The sequence below is a fragment of the Heterodontus francisci genome, chromosome 13 (genome assembly GCF_036365525.1).
Source record: "Heterodontus francisci isolate sHetFra1 chromosome 13, sHetFra1.hap1, whole genome shotgun sequence".
Classification (NCBI taxonomy): Eukaryota; Metazoa; Chordata; class Chondrichthyes; order Heterodontiformes; family Heterodontidae; genus Heterodontus; species Heterodontus francisci.
In genome coordinates, this window is record NC_090383.1 from 53,047,862 (window position 1) to 53,060,904 (window position 13,043).

Genomic DNA, 13,043 nt, shown 5'->3' on the forward strand with positions numbered 1-13,043 from the left:
TGTGGGATGTGCTGCCGTTTCTGTTCGTAGTTGGTCATATTTTCTTTGCCTGAAGCAAACCAAGCTGATAAGCCATACAATATAAAATAAAAACAAGAAATGCTGGAACCACTCAGCAGGTCTGGCAGCATCTGTGGAAAGAGAAGCAGAGTTAACATTTCGGGTCAGTGACCCTTCATCGGACCCTTCCGTTGAAGGGTCACTGACCCGAAACGTTAACTCTGCTTCTCTTTCCACAGATGCTGCCAGACCTGCTGTGTGGTTCCAGCATTTCTTGTTTTTATTTCAGATTTCCAGCATCCGCAGTATTTTGCTTTTATTTCACTGATAAGCCATACATCCTTGAGTTGCACGCCGATGAGGTCAACCTGAAACCGAAAATTCTTTGCCGGATTAATTAACTAACTCAGTGTGTCTGAGGTCGCCATCAGCTTGCCTGCTCACATTCATACCCTTGTATTTTCGCAAGCAATCACTGAAGGCAGAGTGTTGCACTCGTCAAAGGCTTTCTCCAGATCATTTCCAGAGGCTTGTGGTCGATTTCCACCACTAATCGCTTCGTGACAAGGTATGTGTGGAAATGTGTAACACCAAAAACGAGAGCCAAGGTTTCTCTCTTGATATTTGAGTAATTAGCCTGGGCTGGCGACAAAGCCTTGGACACAAAAGCTATTGGCCGCCCCTTTTGTAATAAACCGGCATCAACGTGCAGCATGGTAACCTCCGCTGGGTCATAGAACTGGAGAATCGAGGTGTTTTCTGTCAGCAAGGTCTTCAACGGGTTGAGACACATTGGTAGTCTTCTGGCCAAAGGAAAGGAGTGTTCCATATCAGCAGATCTTTCAATGGTGCCGCTTTCTCAACGAAACCTGGAATGAATGAGGACAGGAAATTGAAGAGCCCCAGGCAGTCTCTGGTGGTCTTCCTTATCTTGTGGAACAAGCATTGTGCAGACATCGTCCTGCTTGCCTGGGTTCAGTTGAATGCCCTCGCCAGAGTATATGGGCCCGAATAAATTGATTTGATGAACATGTATCTCACGTTTGCAGCTGTTAAAGATGGGGCCTTCCTTCCGTGCTGCAAGCATCAATGCGTGCAGGTTGCAGTCATGTTCTACTCTGGTCCTGCCCACCATAGCAATATTGTCGGCAATACGCAAACCCTGGCACCTGACCATGATGCAGTCCATGTGTTCTGAAATACATCTTGGCTGATGGACATGACGAAAGGGAGCTGCTGGAAGCAGTACCTACCAAAAGATATGTGGAAGGTGGTGAACTCTTGCGATTGTTTAGTTAAGTGCACCTTTCTTGGCGTCCAGCTTTGAAAAGAATTGTGCACCTGCAAACTTGGGGATCAACTTTTCAAGGGTGGGAATCTTATGCCAGCATCCTTTGACAGCCCAGTTCAGCCTGTGGGGGTCCAAACATACCTGCAAGGTTCCGTCCCTTTTTACCATCAGGTGAGGGAACTACACCTGTTGGTGTGCTCCAGGACATGCTGTTTGATACCATCCACTGCCATCTTATAAAGCTCGGTCTTGACTTTCGCTTGGATATGGACACATTTCCTGGTGGGTTGATGGTGGGTGTGGCATCATCCTGAAGGTATAGCGTAGCGTCCCCATTGAAGCTACCAATTCTGTTGAAATAGTCAGGGTAAATCGACGTGAGATCCTCGACAGAGCGAATTGGTTTGTCCTGTAGATTGGGCATCGGCACTGGAGTGAACCTAATGCCATGTATCGTTACCAGGGTCAAATCTCTGCATGCCTGTAGTCCTGCATTAGCAGGTCCAGCCATTTGGATGATGTAAAAGAAAGTTGGGATTTCCATTCCAATTGTTTGTACCTGCAATTAATCCTGATGGACCCTAACCCAGAAATGATGAACATCATACGCTATCAGTTGGGTGTTTGTCAGCGTCACCATGGCTCTTCATTTACCCAGATACATGTTCTTTAGTATGTGTAGAAGTAAAATATTTGCACTGGCACTCATGTCCACCTTCGCCCAGAGCACATGCGTGCCCTTCTTTTCTGGACATGGAACACGAATAGTCGCAAACACCTCCAGAGGAGTCATCAAATCAGTGCGTTCACTGACGTTGACAATGTGAAATGACTGTTCCTCTTGCCTACCTGGACTTGGACTCTCACCATTATCATCATTGAGGTTGACTTCATCTGCATCCTCATGGATATATCAGTTATTATGTGAAGAATGACAGCGAAGCTTGCCAGGGCGTGAAGCCTTCTCACGGTCCACCTGGCTTTGTTAGGACTCTTACCAATAGCATCTGGCTTGGCTTTCCGACACTGATATTTCCAGTGACCTCTGACACTACATGCCTTGCAGATGTCATTAAATGCTGGGCCTTTTACACAGTTCCCTGCACTTGGCATCCTTATTCAACGCACATGTGGCATTCACAGCACATAGGGATTGTAAACTCTGTTGGAGATAGACTTAACATTTCTACCATCTTTGACCAAGGCATCCACGGTATACCCCTTGGGCTTCTCTAAGAGATCCTTCTGGTATGCCTTTATTGTTGTGGATGCAATCACTAGCTCACTGATACTGTCTGCCAGTTCAGCCTCTGTGAAGTCACACTCACGACCCTTACTCGACATCGACTGACAGATTGGTCAAAGACCTGAACTGGAGCCAATGGACCCAAAAATTGAGCTTGACACGAAGTTGATTCTCCAATGTGGACCAGATATCCGCAGGATCCTTCTGCTCTTCTTCGGTGAGACCAGAGGTGTTAAGTCAATGTAAGCCGTCATTGCCAATGGCAATGTGTATTTTCACTGCCTGCTTTTCTGGTTCTGTGACTGCTAAGTCGCCAAAACATAGCTCAACACTTTGCCTGCAGAACTGAAATTCTGACAGAAGATCAGCTGCTTTCCAGTTGATGGTAGGAAACGTCACTGTCATTATTGTAATGACTCACTGCCCTTACTCTGCGTGAAGTTGAAAGAAATCTTCTGCCGTACAGATAGAAATACTGCAACAGTAACTGCCTGCAGTTCCACTTGGAGGGTGTGGCACTGTCATGCAATTCAAGCGCTTTTGACTTAGCCCCGCCCATGAAGGGTGGTTTTGGTGCTAAAAATGTTGAAGACCTAAAACAGCAATGGTGATTTTTCCTCTGTTCCATGACTTAAATATTGCCCTTTCCTCAGTTCACCTTCAGATTGTGGCACTATTAATATTAAAGCTGGCCTGTTTTCACGCTCAACCCAGTAGTCCACTATTGCTATGGTGCTAATCCACTCGACATACCTCTCATTCAGGGTTCCGTTTAATCTGTACAGCGTGCAGCATGTTCAGACCTTCCCTAGTTGCTTCTGACACGAGAAATCTGACCCTCAGAATCTCCGTGGATGTCAAGTCTAACTGGAGTCTGTAAATACCCAACCTCGCAGCCCCAATTGCATACAAGCTTACCCAGCTGCCTATACTGCTGCTGTTGGGTGAAGCAATGGATTAAGTATTCAAGCTCCTGAAGTTCTGTAGAGTTGACAATGGCTGTGGCTAGCACTTCTTCGAAGATATGGAAGAGTACTCAAAAAGCTGAGATGTTGAAAATCCCACAAGCTGCCACCATATTGTGTTTTCTTAACCTTAGTGTTAGTGACAACTACACACAAGGCACTAACCATTCACAACAGAATCACTAACACAATAACGTGGGTCCTTTATTTCAGGATTGTTCTGCAGGAAAATATAGATCTTCACTGCACAGATAATTTCTTCAGACTGCCCTCACACCAGAAGTCACATGGTGTCTTACATCACAGCTCTTATACTGCTGTGCATTATAACATGACCACACCTCTTAAAGGTGAACCATAACACATCGTTGCAGAGAGGTGTGCACGGAAAGGAATGGAGTTGCCCAAAGAGACTCTTGTGAAGGCATTAGCAAATAGTCTCAAAAGGCTGCTCATAGTGGCCTGTTTAGTTCTCCTGACCATCAGTGATATGAACTGGAGACTCCATCTCTAGCCTCTGCCTTTGCTACTCTGTAATCAGCCTGAAGGAACTACTCATGTTAGGTTTAACTCTGATTTCTCTACATCCCAGTAGAGCAGCATGTCACATCCTCTCGGCATCTTCCCCTCATGCCTTGGTGGAAATCAGGAAACTGCCACACAAGAAGCATGACAAATGCTGAGCATAGTGCCAGTCTCCTGAGCTTCAGTATGTTGGCATTATAGCAGCATGGGCATATTGTAAAATAATTTAATCTTGGAGGCCTGACCTAGAAAGTGTTCAATCTGTCATGTATGTCAAGGGTCTGCTTGCTGTGTTGGACGGAGAACTCACAAAACTAAGCAGTAGGACAATCGCGTTGCTGTTTTCCTTTGTGAGTACTAAGCTTGGTGTGGCAAAAGCACCCAAAAGGAAAAGCAATTACTAAAAAAAAAATCATAGTCACTCTGCAGAAAAGATTTGTAAGGATTGAAAGATACCGACTAGGTGGAACTTCTCAATTCTTTTTCCTTTTGGACTTGCACAGTTCAGCTGTCGTACTCAACTCTTTCATTCTAGATTGCTGAATTAGTGGTAGCCTCCTATAGGATTTGTCAAGGAAACCAGTGGGTAAGGGAAACCAATGCAGTCACTGCAGTTTGGTGCATCGTTCCTGATGGATAGATTTCCTTGATGGTATCCATCCTTCTTGGGAGACGATGGACTTCGCCCAGGGTGTATATCACTTCTGGATTGAAAATTGTGTGTTGTGGCTATAGAGGCCGACTGGTGAGTGGCAATCCCTTCCACAGCTGGCACAGATGAATATCATTGGCCCGAGGTCAACTGATGTTTTTTACTTCTGCAAGGCTCTCTTTTCTGCCATCTCGTCATTTCATTTGTCCGCTGCTTTTCCACACCCTTCCTGACTGCCATTCTCCAGGCACTCGGTCAGCAGCATGGACATCCCATGCATCAACTCCGATCCCAGTCAACTTGAGGTCTCACTTGCACACATCCTTGTATCGCAAATGTGGGCAGCCTGTTGGTCTCGTGCCAATAGTAAGCTCGCCATAGAGCATGTCTTTGGGGATGCGACCGTCATCCATTCGGCTCACATGACCCAGCCAATGGAGTCACCGCTGACTCAAGAGGGCGAAGGTGCTGGGGATCCCTGTACGCTGGTGTATTTCTGTATTCGGCACTCTGTCCTGCCAGGAGATGCCCAATACTCATCTGAGGCAGCCACTTTTCTTGGCTTGCATTAGTTGTTTGTGCTTTGCTACTGTAAAGGAGGGTGCTGAGAACACAAATAAAAACAAGAAATGCTGGAAATGCTCAGCAGGTCTGGCAGCATCTGTGGAGCGAGAAGCAGAGTTAACGTTTCAGGTCAGTGACCCTTCATCAGACCCTTCCGTTGAAGGGTCACTGACCCGAAACGTTAACTCTGCTTCTCTTTCCACAGATGCTGCCAGACCTGCTGAGTGGTTCCAGCATTTCTTGTTTTTATTTCAGATTTCCAGCATCCGCAGTATTTTGCGTTCATTTCACTGATAAGCCATACATCCTTGAGCTGCACGCCAATGAGGTCAACCTGAAACCGAAAATTCTGAAGCCTTCGCCGGATTAATTAACTGACTCAGTGTGTCTGAGGTCGCCATCAGCTGTGGAGCGAGAAGCAGAGTTAACGTTTCAGGTCAATGACCCATCTTCGGAACTGGCAAATATTAGAAATGTCAAAGGTTATAAGCAAGTAAAGCGGGGGTGGGACAAGAGATAACAAAGGAGATGATGTAGATCTTGCCAATCCCCTGGTGCCTTTTGCACGTTGGCCAAGCTGTGTAGTCGGTACCCACTGCTGCATTGAAGTCCCCTAGATGTACAATTCCTCGGTGCTGGGAATTCTGCTATGGCAGCGTCAAGTGTCTCATAGATCTGATCCTTGACATCTAGGATGGAGGTGAGTGTCAGAGCAGAGATGCACATGAGATTAACTGGGCCCATGCTTGTTGATAAGTAAACAGTTAGAAGTCTCTCAGCCTTCTGTGGGAGGCTCAATTGTGGCAAGTAGCGTGTTTTTTTTACTGCGAAACACACTCCAAGCTCGTGTGCGGCCTCTTGGACTTTCCCCTGCAGAAAAACATATAGTGTTTCTCTTTAAGAGATTCACTTTGAACGAGCCTAGTTTCTTGCAGTGCAGCAATGTCTACATTAAGCCTTGTAAGTTCTTTGTCAATCACAGCTGTCTTGCGTGCAATATCAACTTGCAGAAGGTCATTGGTAAGGCCAAGACGCGTGGTCCTTATGTTCCAGCTTGTGATGTGAAGGACTGGTGTCTTCTTTGTTGTGTTTGTCTTGCCTGGTGCATAGTTTATCGACCTACCTGTCAAGAGATGACTCTCTAAGCTCCAAGCACCCATTGAAGCAAGCAGGTCTTGGTAGGACAGCACCTAACTGACTGGGAGCTGCCCAGTAGCTATCCAATGAGCCGCGATGATCTTTCCCGCTGTCGGAAATAACCCCTGGCACTCATGGTCTATGCCAATCGAGCAAGAGCTTATAACCGGTAACTGTTGCTTGCCATGTTGTGCCAACGTAAACCATGAAGCTGGAATGTCCTCTCCAGGGCGCAGGCCTGAGTAAATAGTATGGAGACCCTGAGTTGCCCAAGCATCAGGAACCCCTCTCGACATTGCTAGTATTGTCCAAAAGCAAATGAAAAAAAACAGTACTGTTTGATACCAGCTCTGCTGCAGGAGTTGCCTGAAAGCTGCCTGATAAATGACAGATAATCTCCTGTGGGACTCCACTCCAGATTTTCTGTCGGTGTTTATTCCCTAAGCCTTTTTCTCTCCCGAGACACCCACTAGGCAGTGAGGCTATTTACCCATAGCTGGGGATCTGGTTCGTGGATACCAGGGCGGAACCACACACCGGCGGGCCTGCATGCTACCCATCGGTGGGCCAGGCCTCCTCTGAGTCCCCTGTAATTTAGCCTGAGACTGCGGGGTCCCCTCTTTACTTGTGTTGCTTCGGGGAAGCACTACATTGGGCTTGCTGATGGAGAGACTATGTCCTGCAGGGAGAGGCTTCCACACTCGGCTCTCTTTTTTGCAATACTTGTACAGCGAGCCAACAGTGAGAGCTGAAAGCAAGAGGTGACAAGCAGACTAATCGCCACATACGATCCACTACACTAAAACACTTGATGCTTCACATCAACCGGAGATTTCACTGCAGTCATCAATAAAACTAAAAGTACAGCTCAGGCAAAATATCACGTTTAAAGAATCCCTGTAATAAGGCTAGAGGAAATATTTTCACTTGGAATCACAGCAAAGGTAGTGCTCGACTTTCTTGGGAAAACAAAGGACTTACACTAGCATCAATGGTATCGTTAGTTTCACCTGCTGCCAGCCGCAATGTGAGGAAGTGAGCAATGTATGTGGCTGTGTAGTGAGAGTAAGTCAGGTAGCAGAGCAGCTTATTTGGTGACATCTGAGAGCTGTTGGTGCTGTCATTGAAGGCTGGAAAGTTTAGAAAGGCTGCTTTGCTTGCAGTTACAGAGATTTGTGCTGAGTTATTTCCCCTGATTTATTTAAACTGAGAATGCAGTGATGAGTGTCACATTAGGCAGTAATAGAATAGTTGTACCACTGATCTGCACATAAAGCTGAAACAATGCGTGAACCACTGATTGGATAATTTTAGTTTTTTAAAAATACACAATGGCACCTGGTATTGTACTCAACCCCTCACACTACCCCTGCAGAAAGACACAAATGTTACCACTTGCTAAAACGTGTTTTTCTTTTAATTTACTGGCCTCTGGCTTCAGTTAGTGGGTCATGGGTTCTCAGAATCTAGTTTCTTCTGTATTTTAGTTGTTGCCAGACCAGGGAGGAAAGACTCCTTTTTATCTTCATATACTCTGTGATTTCTTCCATGATGCTTAACTACTAATGTACTCGTAACAAGATTACATTTTTTGACAAGAAAAGAACACAAGGAAACTGTTTTAATGGTGCAGCTTCTAGACTTACAATATTGGAATATATCAAAAATCACTTAGTGATTTCTTCCCATCAATTAAGATGCACTCATAATGATAGCACACAATCAAAAATGAGGAAACATTGCCTTGGCCCTGTGACTTCCTTAACAGTATATCCAATAATTGGGAAAATATTGACAGCTTTTATACTCATTCTCATTTATTTATGAATTTTCCGAACAATTAAAAATGCACTGCAAGTCTAATTCTGGAGATCTAAGGCTAGCTTTTCCTCTAGCAGCCTACCCATGGTAGAAAAGGTGGGAAAATTGAGTGACACGACCAATCATTAGCTTTCTATTTCGACCTCCATCTTCCTCCCTTTCACCCCCACTGGGCTGGGTGCTGGTCACTCCTTCATGGTCCATATTATGCTCCTGTAGTATTTTGTCTACATTTATAGGAGGTGAGAGGTAAATGCTGCCCAATCCCAGTTTGTTTCAATTTTTTTGAAGTGGCTCAGAGGCCAATTAGAACCAACCTTGAATAATGGCCTAAGCTTTTTAATTTTTTAAAAATTCTGTCCCTTACCATCTGAAACGAGATCTCCAACCACAAATTTTCCATACAATTAAATTATTTCTTTAAAGCCCACTTATCTAAGGATAAATCAGCCACAGTTCCAGCTCCTGAAGATCATACGGTGTTTATTATTGCTATGCTTGTGTATGTGGACACTGGGATTTGACTCGGTTGTGATGCTGTCAAATAGCCTGCCAACACTCAAGCCTAGCCTCACACACTGAGAACAGTGATTTGGGTGCAGTACTGGAAAGCTGATGGAACCTGTACTCCAGTAAGGAACCAGAGACCAGGGGAATTGGTAAAATATGTTTTTTAAAATATGCCTGGTAATTGAGCAGTCAGAATCTAAATTGTCATCTTACAGATTTTGTTTTAAATCTTATTATAGGGCGCAATGGCTGCCACCTACTTTGCTTTAAATCGTACACCTCAGGCACCAAGACTAGAACCTGTATTGGCATCAAACCTGGCTCAGCGAAGAGGAATGAAAAGATTGACTTCTACAAGACTATAACAGCTATTATATACCAACTCTGGGAAGTTCTCTATTCATTATATATAAAAATATATGGGCCTCTCTTAGCCAATGCAAGAGGCTTCAAAGACCCAAAGTATTCACAGAGGTTGGGCCTAGTTTCAGGCTCCTGTTATTCACTGTTACAGAACAGACAAAGGGTCATTAACCTAACTTGCTGCGCTGTAAAGGATAAGAGATGAACAAACGTTAGTTCCTTTTCTAAATTAACAAGAGTGTCTTTGTTTTTGCCTGATGCTGTTTTAAAAGAATGGGCAAATACTGACTGTGAAAGCTAGACTTAACCTCTTTCATAAGTAAGTGGAAAAGGATAAACACACAAGTGCTTTGAGAAAATACTTGTACTTGACGCTCTGTAAAAAGTGAAGCAAGGTTGTTACCTCTTAATTGTTTAAAAAGAATAAAGGGAGTTAAAAAGAGAGTAGTTTGAAGCAGACAGATCTCTGCACTGAGAATCCTGCCTGGCTAGGCCCACGGCATCTGAACTCTTCATTTTTCTTTTTTTTTTGGGAGGCAGCAATTCAGTTCAGTTAAATGTTTGTGGACCAACCAGGTACCCTTATTGATGTTTTCATATTTTATAATTGCAATTTTTTTAAATGTCCTGTGATAATGTAAAGTAGAAAGAAGCACAATGTACTTCTAAAGTATGGAAAGACAAGAAGCTTGAAAGCACTGTCTTTTCACTGATGCTGCATGTGGAGTACTGTGAAGAGACTATGCTATAGCCTATAAATGTTGACTATTTTTTACATAGTTCTGTTTCTAAGCACTAGATTTAACTTTAGCCTGTGGTATTGTATAATTTACTTACATTGAAAGGGGTGGCATGCCTTAATATGGCATTATTAGTGTTAGAATCAGCAATGTTGTGATTCTGCTTTTAACAATCAAATAAGATGCTAAGAAAACAATTTTTCTCCTCACCACTTTTCTTCCTGCCCTTCCTCACCTGAAGATATTGATCTCCTGCTGGGGTATATGATCAGCAGTCATCTTCTAGCACCTCACTCAAGAAGTCATTACTCTTGTGTGAACCTCAACAGAGGTGTAAACAGGTTGTTCAATTATGGGAACCATTGCCAAGCCTGATTCTGTCCTCATCAACATTAATATAAAAAACACTTCCAGCAGAGGTTTGTAGATAGCGATCAGGAGAATCCTGGCCAATTTTGTCCTTGCTAACCCACACATGGTGAACCTAAGTGTTGACTCCCTATGCCATCCTGGCTGAGATCAGCTGACTCAGCAGTCAGATATATTTTGTCACATGCTACTCACAGGACAATATCTGGTGGTTTGGAATTGTTGGCATTGTCATGCACGTGAGATGCTTGGTCAAAAACATTTGGTGACAATTATTCAGAAGGACATCATGGTTTCTGCCTGCATTGGCGAGAGAGAGAGAGAGAGGGGACTTGCAAGGCCAGGCTACTGTACTGCATGCAGCTGTAGGAGGGAGTGCTAGCTCGTGGCCTCCTTCTAAGTTGGCCCATTCTTACTGCCCTGAGAAACAATTTGGGTGTGGATAGAATGGGTAGGTAATGCATGGACATCTGAGACAGATAGACTCCCAGCAAAGGGTTCCAGACTGGCAACTTGTCCCATGCTGCAGGGCACCATTCTACCTGTTATATAATGCACTTTACATTTATTGTGAGGAGGGTTTTGCTTGGGCTTCACAATGAGGTAGGGTTCTGTAAAGTTTTTTTTAATTGCTGATTTTAAACCGCAGGGTGTTTTGGGGTGTTTTTTGGCTTCTGTTTCTATTTCTAGTGTTAAAAACCATGAGGATGTTGGATGGCAAAAAAACCCAGGTAAATTTTGGAGAAAATTAGGAAAATGTATTTTTATTTGGAGCATGACTAAAAAATATGCACAGAACTAAATCAAAGAACAATTCAGCTAAATGACAGCCCACAATTACTTGTCAAGTTCACAGCCAGTGTGAAGACTGTATTAAATCACTTGGAAAAATAAATAGTAAAGGTTGGACTTCTCATTTCACTTCAAATAACATTAACAGTCAAGAACTCAGTACTTCCTATTTTGTTGTTTCGCATGGATCATATTAATGACATCATCATGCGTCACACATATGTCCCTAAGGTACAGTACAGAAATCTTCCATTCCAATTCTTAGTGCAAAAGCCAGAAAAGGTTCGGGGCTTTTAATCCCAAAATCAGATTTTGTTAATCAATTAGTTTGAAAATAATCTAGGAAATGATGGTGGGGTTATCTTGGTGGGGATGAGGAGCACATTAATCTAAAAATAGTATCCCACCAGAATTGGGGTCCAATCCCTGTGTCAGGCAACAAGTGAGGCCAGCGGCAGGACCATGACAAGCTAGTCCGCCGGCTCATTCGGATAGTTCTGACAAACTGCGGGGAATATTTAACAGCCCCAGAGTCAGCTTGCTGGTTGTCAGTGGGCAGCAAGATCGGCCTGCTCATATGTTGGCAGGGAGCCAGAGGAGTGTTGTAGTAGAGCCGTCTGGGTGGGGGTGCGAGCCATTGTCGCTTGCGATGGTAATATACCACAATAAGGGAAGTATGTTAAACTTAGCTTTTGAGTGCATCCTCCAGCAGTCCCTTTCAGGATTTTGTCAAACAGTTGGCCACGCCTGTCAGCCCGGTGTAAAAATGCCTGAAGAAACTGACTGCAATGTGCACAGCGCATGCTGCAGTCATTTGCCAACTAAAATGGCAAAGGGGCCTGAAAGAGGCATTAAGCTGTCAATTTGCATATGCAATGGACCGAACACCAGTTTCAGGTGTGTGCCCTGGACTCTTACTGAGCAGATCTAACCAATATGGCAGGTGACGGAATGAGTGTGTGCACCCTGCCTGCCATATTGGATCCTTAGGTGCATGTTTTACACCTGTAATATTAGGGCAGTACAATCAAATTTCCAGGCCATTATTTTCATGCAGTTATCAGTAATAGTTATGCTTGTCGACGTTATGCAGGGGAGGCTCTCCCTCTTGTGGGAAGATTCAGCAAGCACATGCTGCAGGTTCAGCAATTGTGAGGCTTCATTATGTTCTTTATCATTTTCTGGACTGCTGCCTAAACCAGTTGAATGCAGAACATAGCCAGACTCATGCTACAGTCTGTTTGACTGCAACCTTTCTGAGGAAAGGGGAAGTTTTTAAAAGTATCTATAGGATGTAGTATGCTGAATATATTGGCCAAAAAATTGCTGTCAATACAAGAACAAGGCTCATACCGCACATGGTCATTTATGACCAAATGCTGCAGCAACTTTAGGTGAGGGCTGAGGCACAATTAAACACAGAAATCCAAAAGTTGCTGTGCAAGATACACTGCTCCACATTAACTTCACGAAAACAACATCTCACTGTCTGACTCCCCTTTCATATGTACTGAACAGTATGAAGTTGTAGTCTTTGCGCAGCAGTTACAGACTAAACTTGCCACAGAATTTTAGAGTTTGTCCATTTCCTTTGAAGTACCCTTTTAATGGCATGATAGGTGTTAATTACTGCCAGTCAACCTCTCTGACACTGAAAATTAACTACTACAAGTGAAGTGCATTATTCCTTCAGTTTGTAATTGTTAGAGATTTATTTAATTTTTTTAAACTTTTGTTGTCTTTTTCTCTCTCTTAATCCAATCTTTCTTTCCCCCTCTGCATTTCTCTTTCTGTAGTGATTTGGCACTGAATTCACCCACTGTAATTTGTACTTCCTTCGCAGTCTTTGCACTGTTCATTTCACAATCCTTCAATCTGATTGATTAAGGAAATACGCAATTGCTTACCCTGTTTACTCAGATCCCAGATGCTCTGTAGAGGACATCGCACGATTTCCAGGGCAATTTATCATCGACATTAAATGGGCAAGGGCAAGTCTGACTAACAGCAGGTACCATTCATTACCCTGCCACAGCAATTTTTGGGTGATTATTTTAAGTTGATTCTC

At 43.8% G+C, this 13,043-nt stretch overlaps 1 protein-coding gene across 4 annotated transcripts in view; it reads left to right on the plus strand.

Annotated features, from left to right (window-relative positions):
* rps6ka2 (ribosomal protein S6 kinase, polypeptide 2) overlaps positions 1 to 11,078 on the plus strand; it is a 665,937-nt gene extending 654,859 nt beyond the window's left edge. For all 4 annotated transcript variants that reach the window (XM_068044824.1, XM_068044826.1, XM_068044825.1 and 1 more), the window contains one exon: positions 8,951 to 11,078. In XM_068044824.1, coding sequence (XP_067900925.1) covers positions 8,951 to 9,076 — 126 coding nt within the window. In that variant the 3' untranslated portion in view covers positions 9,077 to 11,078. The remainder of the gene's footprint in view (positions 1 to 8,950) is intronic.
* The last annotated feature ends 1,965 nt before the right edge of the window (positions 11,079 to 13,043 follow it).